Genomic DNA, 11,740 nt, shown 5'->3' with positions numbered 1-11,740 from the left:
TGTAAAAAAGAGACTATTTCACCCGTGCCAGAACTGAAATTGTACTCTGATTTCTAAACCTTTCTCTTGTGATATGAAGTATAACACCTACATTTTCTCTCAGTCTGACATCTCCTCTACCCTTCGCTCCTCCTGCGTGCTGTTGAAAGCTGAAAGAGTTAAGAAGATTTGGCAGCTTGGTGAGAGAGGAATATGGCCTCCTGTGGCCAGAGGGAGCTGGCTCACTTGGATTAAGCGGGATCGGGAGAGATTACAGCCCTCTTCTTTCTCTCTCCCTCTCTCTCTCTCATGCTCGATGAAAGCACAGTGCTCTGTCCAGTGTCCTGGGCGTATTTCCAGTGTCCTGCATCCATTTAGGAGCTGAAACCTGCAGGATTAAAGGATGCAGCATTCCTAAGGAGTTGGGCTTCGAGGTAAAATGCATTAACTTGTTTTCTTTTCGAAGAAAGTACGGTCTTGAAGATGTAGTTTTAATAACAGAACTTTGCTTGATGGATGTTAACCTCTTAAGTAGCTCCAATCTGCGTGTTCTGCTCAAAACGTAATGAACAAAATATTTCAGCTGAAATTTCTTTACTGATAAAAATTGTGTAATTATTTGACAACAAAACAATGCAACACCAAATAATAGAAACAAACATCCATTTGTTGTTCAGGGCTGAATTCAAGATTGTGATGATAAAGCGTTCCTCACCTAAATGCATCTGGACATTTGTCCCTTTTTTGGTCCTCTCACATCAAATGGACCTAATGCAGGCAAAATTTCTATAGTTTTTAAAAGTACGACAAGCTGTCCTGTCAAGAGATTATGCTGCACACATCTTTGTTTTCACACTGCAAAGTGCTGCCAAGTGTGTCACTAACCCCTGATCCCATTACACCAACCACTGAACCATTCTGACCTTGTCATGAATAAGTTTTTTTTTTCCCTCTACAAATGCCAAAAAACCACTTGTTGTGGATACTTTCTGGTTAGACTCAGCACTGTTCGCACAATATGGCACCCTGGCCATTACGTTTTTGTCTGCTTTTAAAATAATCACAAATTTGTTTGTGTTTTGTTCATTTAAACCTTGGGATTTTGAGATAAGATGTTCCTTAATTTGTCCCACAGCCGGGAACTTTACAGTGTTACAGTAGCAAAGTTAAGGTGATAAATATTAAACATGCATTTTACATGCTGTACATCAATTGATATACAACATGGGAAAAAATATTAAATATTAAGATAATAAATAAGGAATCTGCGGTATAGACAGTGAGTAACCAGAATATATACAGCATCAACTTAATATTTACAGTGTAAATATTGAAGAGGATTTTTATATGCACCTCTGTGGTCATCTGACTTCTTTGTGTTACACAGTGACAATAAAGTGCTTGAATCTTGAATGTTTTATATATATATATATATATATATATATATATATATATATATATATATATATATATATATATATGTATATATGTACATATATGTGTATATATATGTATATGTACATACATATACATATATATCTTTTTTTGTCCAGGTTATTGCCAGTCCTGGTAAAGCAGCTCGGAAGTGGATTGTGGTCAGAGGTCAGAGGTCATGAGCGTCGTGACCATGAGGCAGGCAGTGGAGGCTCAGGTCTTAAACCCTTACTGTGAACTTGGCGAAGAGGGTCAGTAGGGCACTTTTGCTTTATTTATAGATTTTACTGAAGTTCCCTTACTAATAATCCACTGTGTGTGTGTGTTTTTTCTAGGCCTGCGTCAGATCCTCACAGATGTGATTGAGGAGGTGAAGCAGTCACTGAATCAGGATATTGATGGAGCAGAGATTCTCCACAGTTTGTTGAACGCCTCCTGGCTGCAGTCGCTGCTCAAGGTCTGAACGCCACAATTAGACGTGAAAATAAACTTTCGTTCTCTCGTTTAGCTTCTTTAAAGAATCGTCCTTCTGCTGTTAATAACCACTTTCCGTCAGTTGTAGTTCTAGTAGCGTAAAACCGCTCAGTTGCACTACATATTCATTATTGTTGATTGTGTTCATCGATTTGGTTGCATTCTTAATTTGTAGTCATTATTCTTTGTACAGCTGCAGTGTATTTGCTTACATACAATATTTTCTTCCTTCTTTGTATAGCTGTTTTTATATCATCTTTAATATTTTAATATATTATGATATCTATACCTACTCAGCATACCCTATCTTCATCTATCCATCTGTCTGCCTGTCTATCTAACACTGTCTATGATGACTTTGAGCAGAATGTGATGCTTTTTTAGCAGGATTTGTCGAAATCAGACTTCCTATCACTCCACACAAAAATACAAGAGTGTTCTCCTTGAAGCTTTCCTTGAAGATTTGATGTCACTGTTTTTAGGTATACGAGTGTCTTGAGAAATTCCTGAGGGATACCCCGGCGCCCCTTCTGGACTGTGCTTCAGGACTCTCGTTTCAGGTTTCTCTCTGATCTGTTTTAAATCATTCATGTCATGCTCACAGCAAAGGCTTTTAATTGAACTGTGATCATGTGTTCATCGTGTCTGTGTGTGTAGCTGTTGATTGACATCAGGGCACGACCAGGCTGCTCTGAAGAGGCCAGAGAGCTCTATCGTCTCCTGCGTCAGCCTCACCTGCAGGTAATCAAGCGTGTCTGATTTCCTCTTTCTTTATTTCTTTATTGGCTCTCAGCATATCATTTACTAACAAAGAGTAATATAAATTGTTTTAGTCAGAAACACACACACACACAGTGGGACAAGATACGGAATAAATATGCATAAAAATTTACTCAAAAATCAACATAAGCTTTCCTTCTCATGTACTCCAGATATGATTTCTCTGATGTGATCTGTGTGTTTTGTAGGCTCTTCTCTCTGCTCATGATACGGTGGCCCAGAGGGACTTTGAGCCAGTGCTGCCACCGATGCCTGATGACCTGCCAGATGATGAGGAAGCTACAAGAATTGTCTGTCTGGTCAAAAACAAACAGCCCCTGGTGAGCTACACAACCACTGCTTCTTTATTCGACATTGTTAAATGAAATGTGGTTTTTGCTTATATTTTCCTTTTTAGGTCTTTTCGGACCTATAAATCAGGGCCACATTTTGATTTCCCTTCTTTGTACATATGCAATTTTATTTTTGTTAATCCCTACACACAAAACAGGTTTGTAGGGAAACCCCTCAGACAAACATCACAGAGTATAAGAGTGGATCCAGAACATAAATTCGAACTATAACAAAACTACAAGGCCATAATACACATTTCTGAGACTAGTGCCTAGTTTTAGTTTTAAATAGTCTTCCTCTCCCTCCTCCTCTTCTCAAAAAATATGTTTCTTATCTACTCAACACTCACACCATGGTCCTGTATTTAGGTCTGTAGATTTTTCCTTTACTGTGTGCTCATGGGTTTAACATAAATGTCTGACAATTATAAGCAGATATAACCAATGACTAATATGTGGAAGTCAATGTTCCTTTGTTAAATATTTTCCTCTACCTTTGAGGGACTCTCTTGTCTCACAGTTTTGCAGCTATCAAAGAGTCGAGCTGCCGCTGCCCAGTGCTTCCACTCACTGTGCAAAAAACCCCATGAGGAGATTTCAAAGTCACTGGGAAACCGTGAGACACCTGAACCGACAGAGGCCTCACCGAGGCGGGGTGTTCACGGTCCAGAGCCTTGCTGCTCAGAACCAAAGCTCGGAAGTGAATGATTTATCTTGGTGGGGAGTTCGGAGAGGAAACTTCCCTCCAGATGATTTACCATGTCACACAGCAAGGCCTTGGCCGTCTCGTCCACTTCACTATAAGCCGACAAGTACACGTGGGCTGTGCTGCAGGAAGCCAATAAGTCAGTGTAGAGTCTGTTACACCCACCTGCTCTGGGAGCAAAGTCTGCCGCGCTTGACACCTTCAGTCTACAGCTCAGTTCTGATGGGTAAGAAAAGATCTGAGCCTCATTTGATCGAAGCACAAAATGTAAACCCTAACCCTAACCCTCATCCAAGTGTTTTGGGTTTATTTTTTTTTACATGTCGATGATTATTATTATTCTTTACAGTTCAGTAACAACATGTTAGTTGCATGGTAATCATTTTTATACTCACATTACATCATTTCTAATGCAGTTTTCAGCTTGGACATAATGATAATATTGTGGTAATAAGGAGATAATAATGCACTAATATCATGTTATTTCACAAGTAGTATGCCATTTGCCATTCACCCATTCACATCCATTCACTCATACATTCATACAGTACATCAACACGCAGGGTTGTTCTTTTACACCCATTCACATGCTGCCTTCAGAAGCTACTTGGTGTTAAGTGTCAGGGACCCATCATTATGTAGATTAGTGGAGAAATTTAACTCTTCACCTTCTGGGTAAAAGTCCTACTGAGTCATAGTTATGTGTAATATCTTAGTCTTAATATCTTAATATCACAATATCATATCTATTTTAGTCTTAATATTATATCTTAATATCAGAGTTACTGCACTGTAATGTAAGAATAATATCAGAGAATTATCAGCTGACTCCCACTCCCCTCAGCTCTATAAGGCTTTATTCTGAGTTTATGCTTATGGGCTGGTGTAGGCTGTAGCTGTGATGTAAAACACTGCATTCTCATTTGGTATAGACCACAAACTGAACCAAAAGAAAGTAAATATTGAAATTATTTGGACACAAAACAGTAAACAAATAAATTATGTCTGTTTTCTCATTGGAGACAACGTCGCAGAAGAGCAAGACAGAGGAAATGAGGACGAGACAGAAGAATGTGTTTCCGCCTCCCAGCGTTGGACCAGGTCCCGTCCACACCTCAGTGAACCTTACTACTCTAGTATACGTGACTACCTACAGTCTACAAGGCTTCAAAGCCCTCGCATTCGCACAGCTCCCCCAAGTCCCATGCGTCCTCACTGTGTCACGGGGATGCCACCTGTGGAGCTTGCCAAGCAGGAGAGTCTGGATGAGCTCAGGACAACTGTGCAAATGGCCGCCAGCTCCATGGAGAGCAGCACCAAGGACATCAAGCTCCTGGGGGAGAAGATGGCAGTCGCCACTGAACAAATGTCTGAGACAGTGCAGGACAACTCGCAGGCCTTAGTCCTCCTCGCTGAGGCGGTGGAGCGGCTTCAGATTCTCCTCACCAACACTAGGACTAACATCAACTCACCTAATCCTGCAGTCTGTGAGGAAAACAGCTCACCAAGATATAACACAACAACCCAAGAGGAACGTCTGTCTCTGACACACCAAGCTAAATGTTCCTTCCCCTCACTTCTCTCCAGTACCTCCTCCTCCAGCTCCCTCAGCAGCTATCTGGACGCTCCCTCCACCTCCTTGGACATCAGCTGCCTGTCTGTGTCCTGCCACGGATCACCTCGACCCAGAGTAGAAACCAGAAACACTGCCTCACCACGGAAGAAAACATCCAGGCATACACTGACCAACGGCCTCGATGAGCCCAAGCAGAATGGTGGTTACTTAAAGCCACGGAAGAAGAAGAAAGAAGAAGAAAAAGAAGAAAAAGAAAAAGAAGAGGAAGGCATGAAAGATGCTGAAGAATATCTTTTTGGCTCCTTAAAAGCGTCTCTGCAGATTGGCTGACTTCTAAACATGCACAGTGAGCAGCAGTTGACCTTTTTTTCCATCGTCTTGTGGACCCTTTCATTCTTTCATTTATTTCCACTCTTGCTTTCCTTTCACCAACCATGTCAGACACCTGGAGCATTCATCTCAAGAACTTCATTTGTTGTTGTGTCTTTGCACTGACTGTTTTGGTTTTATTTGTGCCCGTTAGTGTAACTGGCTCACGTTTGTTTATTCTGTGTCTTGGGTCTCGTTCTTCTCTAGGGAGCGACTATAAAGAGGAACGAGATCACGGGAGAGATATCCATTGCTCGGGTGATTCATGGAGGGCTGGCTGATCGAAGTGGTAAGGCTATTTTTCATGTTGTTGAACTTACTGTATTTTTAAGATTTTTATTATTGAGAAGTTGAACATTTAAATGGCTTCATTTCAGCAATAACAATACAGGGGAGTCTGCAAAGTAAGCAAACTCTCAACTTACTTTAAAGCCTGGTCAAGGTTCAGCATCAGTTGAGTCATGAGTGACCCTTAAAATCTTTTTATTTTCAGTCTTTTGTGTTTTGTAGCAGTTGGCGTCCGTAATGTTGCATTATTACCTTTCCCTTTTCTTTACCATGAGATTAAGCTCTAATTGCAAAAAAACATTGTTTGAAGATTATTATTTGTTTCCAGTTTATTAAGGAAGCACTTAAAAGTCCATAATACAAGAAGAAATTGGTCCTAATATGGCAGAACCTTTTTTTTTTTACATGTCATTTAGCAGACGCTTTTATCCAAAGCGACTTACAATGGAATTGAGTACAATCAGCCAGGGGTGGAGTCGAACTTGCGACCATTGCGACCATGATGTCTTTCGCACACAGGGTACTGGTCTTAACCACTGAGCTACTCCACCCCAACCTGATTTCTGAGGAAGAAAAGTTAAGTTTAGGACTAAGATTTGAATTGTGGTTAGGTTAAAGTTTGGGTTAGGCATTGACAGGCCATGGTTAAGATTAGGAATAATGTTTTTTTCAGGCTGTTCAAATGAATGGAAGTCAGTGCAATGTCCTACAAAGAAAAGTTGTGTAAACCTGTGTGTGTGTGTGTGTGTAGGTCTACTTCACGCTGGAGACCGCATCATAGAGGTGAATGGTTTTCCTGTGGATGGAATGGAGCCGGAGCAAGTTATCCAAGTTGTGGTAGGTCACTGTTTTCTGAATTCAACTCAACTGCTCCTCTGTATTTATGTAAAATCAAAATACTCTGTTTGCATATCTGCTAATTAAACCATGGTGTTTTATTCAGCAAGCCAGGTCACAAGGCACCATCATGTTCAAGGTCGTTCCCATCACAGAAAGGCCAATCCACAACCAGACGATGGTAAATCATCATGTTTACCCACTTTTCATACTTTTATGTCCTTTTTTTCACGCCTTCATATCACCTCCTTCATCTAATTTGTCTGATGTTAGCTCTATGTGCGGGCTTTGGTCGACTACACCCCTCAGCAAGACCCGACCATCCCCTGTGCCGACGCGGGTATGAGCTTCCGAAAAGGCGACGTCCTTGAGATCGTGGACCAGACCGACGCCCTCTGGTGGCAGGCGAAGAAACTGCCCAGCAACACAGCCTGCGCTGGCCTCATCCCGTCCACCAACCTGCTGAAACGGTCAGGAGACTTTTCCAGGTTTAAAATTAAAGAAAGAAAGATGCGAAATCTAATCAGACATTTAACGGTGATGTCAGTGAGACATTATAAGAACTACAATTTATCGCAATTATTTTTATTACCACTGCCATTATAGTTATAAATGTACTTTTATAAATAGGATGCTCTGTGTGTACAGATGATTTTCTGTCAACACAGACAACAAAATTATTCTGATTCATATGAATGAATACAAACCTGAATCTGCTTGTCTGACAGGAAGCAGAGGGAGTTCTGGTGGTCTCAGCCTTATCAGCCACAAACCTGCACTCAGACCTGTAAGTTCATCCAAATGATCTCTCTCTCTCTCATCTCTGATCATCGTCTTTCATCTCTGTTTCACAGTTGACCTTTTTTTTGTTGTGTTTTATTCACGATTACTGAAGTGAGCACAGTGGAGGGTAAGGACAGCTGTCACTAAAAACAAAAAAAAAAAGAAATTTTTACATCTTCTGTTCTGCATGTGATTGTTTATTTTCCACCCACAGAAGAAGACATGATGGCCATTGATGAGAAATGTGTTGAAGCAGGTAACGTCTAACCTGTCATTGGAAGCTTTTTATTTGCACCATTCTGACATGTTTTAGCAGGGATAGCACACATGTCATTGATCACAGGACAATGTGAAGCAGTAAATGGAACACAGCCATCATTAATTTGATTATTTAAACATTAGATTTTCCTACTATAACCTTTCAAAATGGCTGCTGTGTATTCAGAATTTTTCTACACAAATGTTTTGTGCGTCTTTGCTGTTTTGTGATTCATTCCCTGGTATGTGTGTTTTTATTTCCTGACAGATGAGGAGGCATTTGAATCTGGTAGGTAAGTCTTTGATAATTTAATCTGGTCTCAGTCTGAGATTAGTGTCAAAAATGACGCTTTGTTTTCTGACCTTTGGTTGTTTCTTTTCCAAATCCTTTTTGCTTTCTGATGGTGGAAATGTCAGAGGAGCTCAGAGAGGGTGAAGAAAACCTCCTTACTTTTCTTTGAATCTGCCCGCTGGGCAGTTAACTAGCAAATTATTATCCATCCACTTTGTGTTTTATCTCCTTCCCCATTTTCCATCTGTAACTCTCTATGCTTCTCCTCCAAAAAAACAGAGGATGATTTCAGCAGTAACTCTGAAGGGATTTACTTAGGTGAGTCTTTAACCATGAGAATTATTTAAATAAAATGTATAACTCTTCATATTGTAAATACTGTTTGTTTTCCTGAGTTCATATCATATATTTTTCCTTTTCACTGACCAATACAGCTGGTTTCAGGTGTAGCATGCGTCTGTGTAGGCGGCGCTCTCACAGCACCACCCAGCCATCCTGCCAAGCCTTCTGTACCAGCGGCTGCTACAGCGCCCTCAACAGCCCCTACGAGGAAGTGGTACGCTACCAGCGCCACCCACAGGACACTCACCGCCTCATCGCACTCTTAGGTAAACCATCCATCCATCTTGTACCGCTTCATCCTCCACATGAGGGTCGTTGGGGACGCTGGTTCCAATCCCAGCTGAGCTAGGGCAGAAGTCGGGGTCCACCATCCACTCTCACATTCACAGTCAATTTAGAATGAGGGTGTCAACCTCACATGACCTGGGGGCCAATGACTCTACTGTGGTCAAAATCACAATTATATTATTATATTCATGATGATAGTTCACAGAATTCCACAGTAAAAGGGTTTTCTTTTGATATGGAATGACGTGTACTTCATAAGGCTTTCCCATAACTCCCATGGAAAGTTTCCAATTACATCAGGAATATTTCCCAAATTCCCAAACTACAGTTCCCAATCCCAGGTTAAGTTTCTGGAAATTTAACAGAAATTTTTCGCCCCTTTCCAACCAGCAAGCAAACACACTTAAGGCCATGTTTTCATAATAACAATTGGGGGTCCACATGTGGCCCGCATGCTGTGAGTTTGACATCTCTGATTCAGAGCGTCCAATTTGCCTAATGCCCAAATTTGCATGTTTTTGCAGAAAGGCTCTTTTTTCCGAATGGGTCGCAAATCCCAGTCTTCTTGCTGCAAAGGCAAGAGTGCTAACCACTACACCAACCGTGTGGTTTTAGATAAACCAAAAAAGAAACTTATGGGCAACATAAAAGTAGTTATAAAACATTAAATATGGCATTTAAAACCAATCAAGAATAAAATGTCTTCAATCAATGTGTGATGATTATGAAGTTTTCTTTTGTTGTTATTATGATTGCTTTTATTGTATTTTATTATATTATGAGGGCATACATATCCACAGCATGAGTCCAATACAAATTTCCCTATGGGACAATAAAGTATATGTTAATATTGTCTGATTGTTCTCAGGTCCGTCTGGTGTGGGTGTGAATGAACTTCGGAGGCGCTTGATTGAAATGAACCCCAACCTCTTTCAGGGAGCTGTACCTCGTATGTATTAAATATAGATTATAATAGATATTGTATATTTTCAGTGTATTATTTTACACTTAAATCAATAGAAAAGAAAATGTATAAAAACACACAGTTGTTTTTTCCTCTCTCTGGGAGCACAATTTCTGTTAATGTGTGTAAGATAATGTTGCGTCTTTTTCAAAGAGAAACAAAAACAGTCGTTTTTTTGTTTGTTTTTTACCAGACACCACAAGAGCACCCAAAGGATATGAGGAATCTGGTAGAGAATATTTCTTCACCAGCCGAGAAATCTTCAGCAACATGGTTTATAACAACAGGTACAACAGTCTCCACTGTGAATTCATGACTATCCACTTTACACTATACATTTCATGACCTATTTACAAAGAAACTACTACATTTCATACTACGTTAGTACATCTTCTTCCTGTCTATAGGAAGGCCCCCTTTTTGAACCTAAATAAGCTGGTCCAATGTATGCGATATAACATGTTAAATATTGTAATGCTACTAAATTTATTTTTAAATGCCCCAGATTTGTATAGTGTCCTGGCCTTTTAGAGCACAAAACTGATTAATTTACTTTGCACAAATACATTTTGTTCATGAATTGTTTGGAAAATGCATGTTGTCTGCTACACCCATTGAAATGATAAAACCCTGTCTGTGCACATTATATTATTTGTAACGGCCATGTGTTCAACAGGTTCCTGCAGTACGGCGAGTATAAAGGGAATCAGTATGGCACCAGCATCAGTTCTGTGAAGGACGTTTTAAACAGCGGAAAGATCTGCGTTGTTGACATTGAGCCAAACGTAACTAAAATTAAAATCATTCTGTGAAACGATGAAGTGAGTTAAAGCATGATCACTAGCTGCTTTAACAAACAACAGCTATAACTTGAGGGTGTTTGATTTCTCTGTCAAGGCCATTCAGGCCGTGAGGACCCATGAGTTGAAGGCCTACATCATCTATGTGAAGCCTCCACCTCTGGCGCACCTTCTGGAGACCAGACAGGATTCCTACATCACCACCAACTACTATGTCAACAGACCATTCAAAGTAAGCTCTGTCATTGCCACATTTTCAACTCTGTTTTCAAAAAAATGTCTGATGATTATAGTATAACTGATTTTTTTTCATTATTAAAACAAGTTTTCTGATTTCTTAGCTTCTTAACTCTTAAAATATTTTGTGAACAACAGAGTGAAGACTTCCAGGAGATGGAAGAAGCAGCCCGCAAGATGGAGTCCCAATTCTGGCAGTTTTTTGACCATGTGATTGTCAACGACGAGCTGCAGGACTCCTGCGTCCAGCTGCTTTCTGCAGTGAAGAAGGCGCAGGATGGGCCGCAGTGGGTCCCTGCCAGTTGGATAAGACCCAGCACCACAGAGTCTTAAGAGAGGACAGAGAAGAAAACGGGATTTGACCCCCCAGCCCTCCTTTGTAATATTATGGCAGCAAATGTTGGGAAATAAAATCACTAGTTCCTGTAATCAGTTTGTTCTGATTTATATACTGGACTCCTGTCACGTTTGTATTTATTTTTATTTACTCGTAGCGAAACTAACTATTGTAAGGTCCTAGGCCTACACACCTCCTCTGTTCTGACTCACCCCTTTCTGTTACCTAGTTGCTGCTCATAACCCTTTCCTTCAGGTTCTATATTGCTGCACTTTCCTCTCATGAGCACTGGGTTGTAACATTATTTTTAGACAGTTACTATACTATCATTACAACAGGGACACTTTATTTTCAGTCTTTATGGAACTACACGATGTTAAAATTATTATTGAGTGTTTTCATAAAAAAGATAGCTATCCTGTATTGCATTTTGTTTAATTTGAAGAGCACTGGTCAACTGTTTTTTCATAAATCTGCAAAAAATTATTCTAACTTATTTCCAATGGATGTTTACACACCAGAAAAGCAATTTTGTTTTTCATTCTTGTTGCATGTTTCTTTGTTTGTTTGACAAAGCAAAGCATTGGCATTCTAATATCTGTACTTTGTGAGATTAATAAACGTTATAAATGTGTGTATACGTGGACTTACTGTGTTTTATTCA

The 11,740-nt window shown here is 40.1% G+C and overlaps 1 protein-coding gene across 2 annotated transcripts; it reads left to right on the top strand.

The window, feature by feature from the left end:
* The first annotated feature begins 222 nt into the window (after window positions 1–222).
* On the top strand, window positions 223–11,716 carry mpp4b (MAGUK p55 scaffold protein 4b). Of its 2 annotated transcripts, XM_044050812.1 has the most exons (22): window positions 250–413; window positions 1,533–1,664; window positions 1,749–1,870; window positions 2,370–2,447; window positions 2,545–2,628; window positions 2,856–2,987; window positions 5,858–5,939; window positions 6,690–6,775; window positions 6,882–6,956; window positions 7,049–7,245; window positions 7,504–7,562; window positions 7,671–7,685; window positions 7,773–7,814; window positions 8,085–8,105; window positions 8,234–8,248; window positions 8,388–8,426; window positions 8,543–8,716; window positions 9,607–9,687; window positions 9,896–9,989; window positions 10,379–10,487; window positions 10,600–10,734; window positions 10,878–11,716. In XM_044050812.1, exons 2-22 carry the CDS (start codon window positions 1,592–1,594, stop codon window positions 11,070–11,072), a joined length of 1,908 nt encoding a protein of 635 aa, XP_043906747.1. In that variant the 5' UTR covers window positions 250–413; window positions 1,533–1,591; the 3' UTR covers window positions 11,073–11,716. The 2 variants fall into 2 exon arrangements, with proteins under 2 accessions (XP_043906757.1, XP_043906747.1); XM_044050822.1 differs by lacking the exons at window positions 6,690–6,775; window positions 6,882–6,956; window positions 7,049–7,245; ... (10 more) ...; window positions 10,600–10,734; window positions 10,878–11,716 and adding exons at window positions 3,520–3,931; window positions 4,728–5,627 and having other exon boundaries at window positions 223–413; window positions 5,858–5,925.
* The last annotated feature ends 24 nt before the right edge of the window (window positions 11,717–11,740 follow it).

Source organism: Solea senegalensis, linkage group LG2, assembly GCF_019176455.1.
Source record: "Solea senegalensis isolate Sse05_10M linkage group LG2, IFAPA_SoseM_1, whole genome shotgun sequence".
Lineage (NCBI taxonomy): Eukaryota > Metazoa > Chordata > Actinopteri > Pleuronectiformes > Soleidae > Solea > Solea senegalensis.
This window is presented reverse-complemented; position numbering and strand designations above follow the sequence as displayed.

Bases quoted from the DNA above. Each gene is read 5' to 3' on its own strand.
- mpp4b (XM_044050812.1), top strand. From the start codon at position 1,592: ATGAGCGTCGTGACCATGAGGCAGGCAGTGGAGGCTCAGGTCTTAAAC. The intron at 2,988-5,857 runs GTGAGCTACACA...GTTCTTCTCTAG, and splicing joins TCAAAAACAAACAGCCCCTG to GGAGCGACTATAAAGAGGAA. The intron at 9,688-9,895 runs GTATGTATTAAA...GTTTTTTACCAG, and splicing joins CTTTCAGGGAGCTGTACCTC to ACACCACAAGAGCACCCAAA.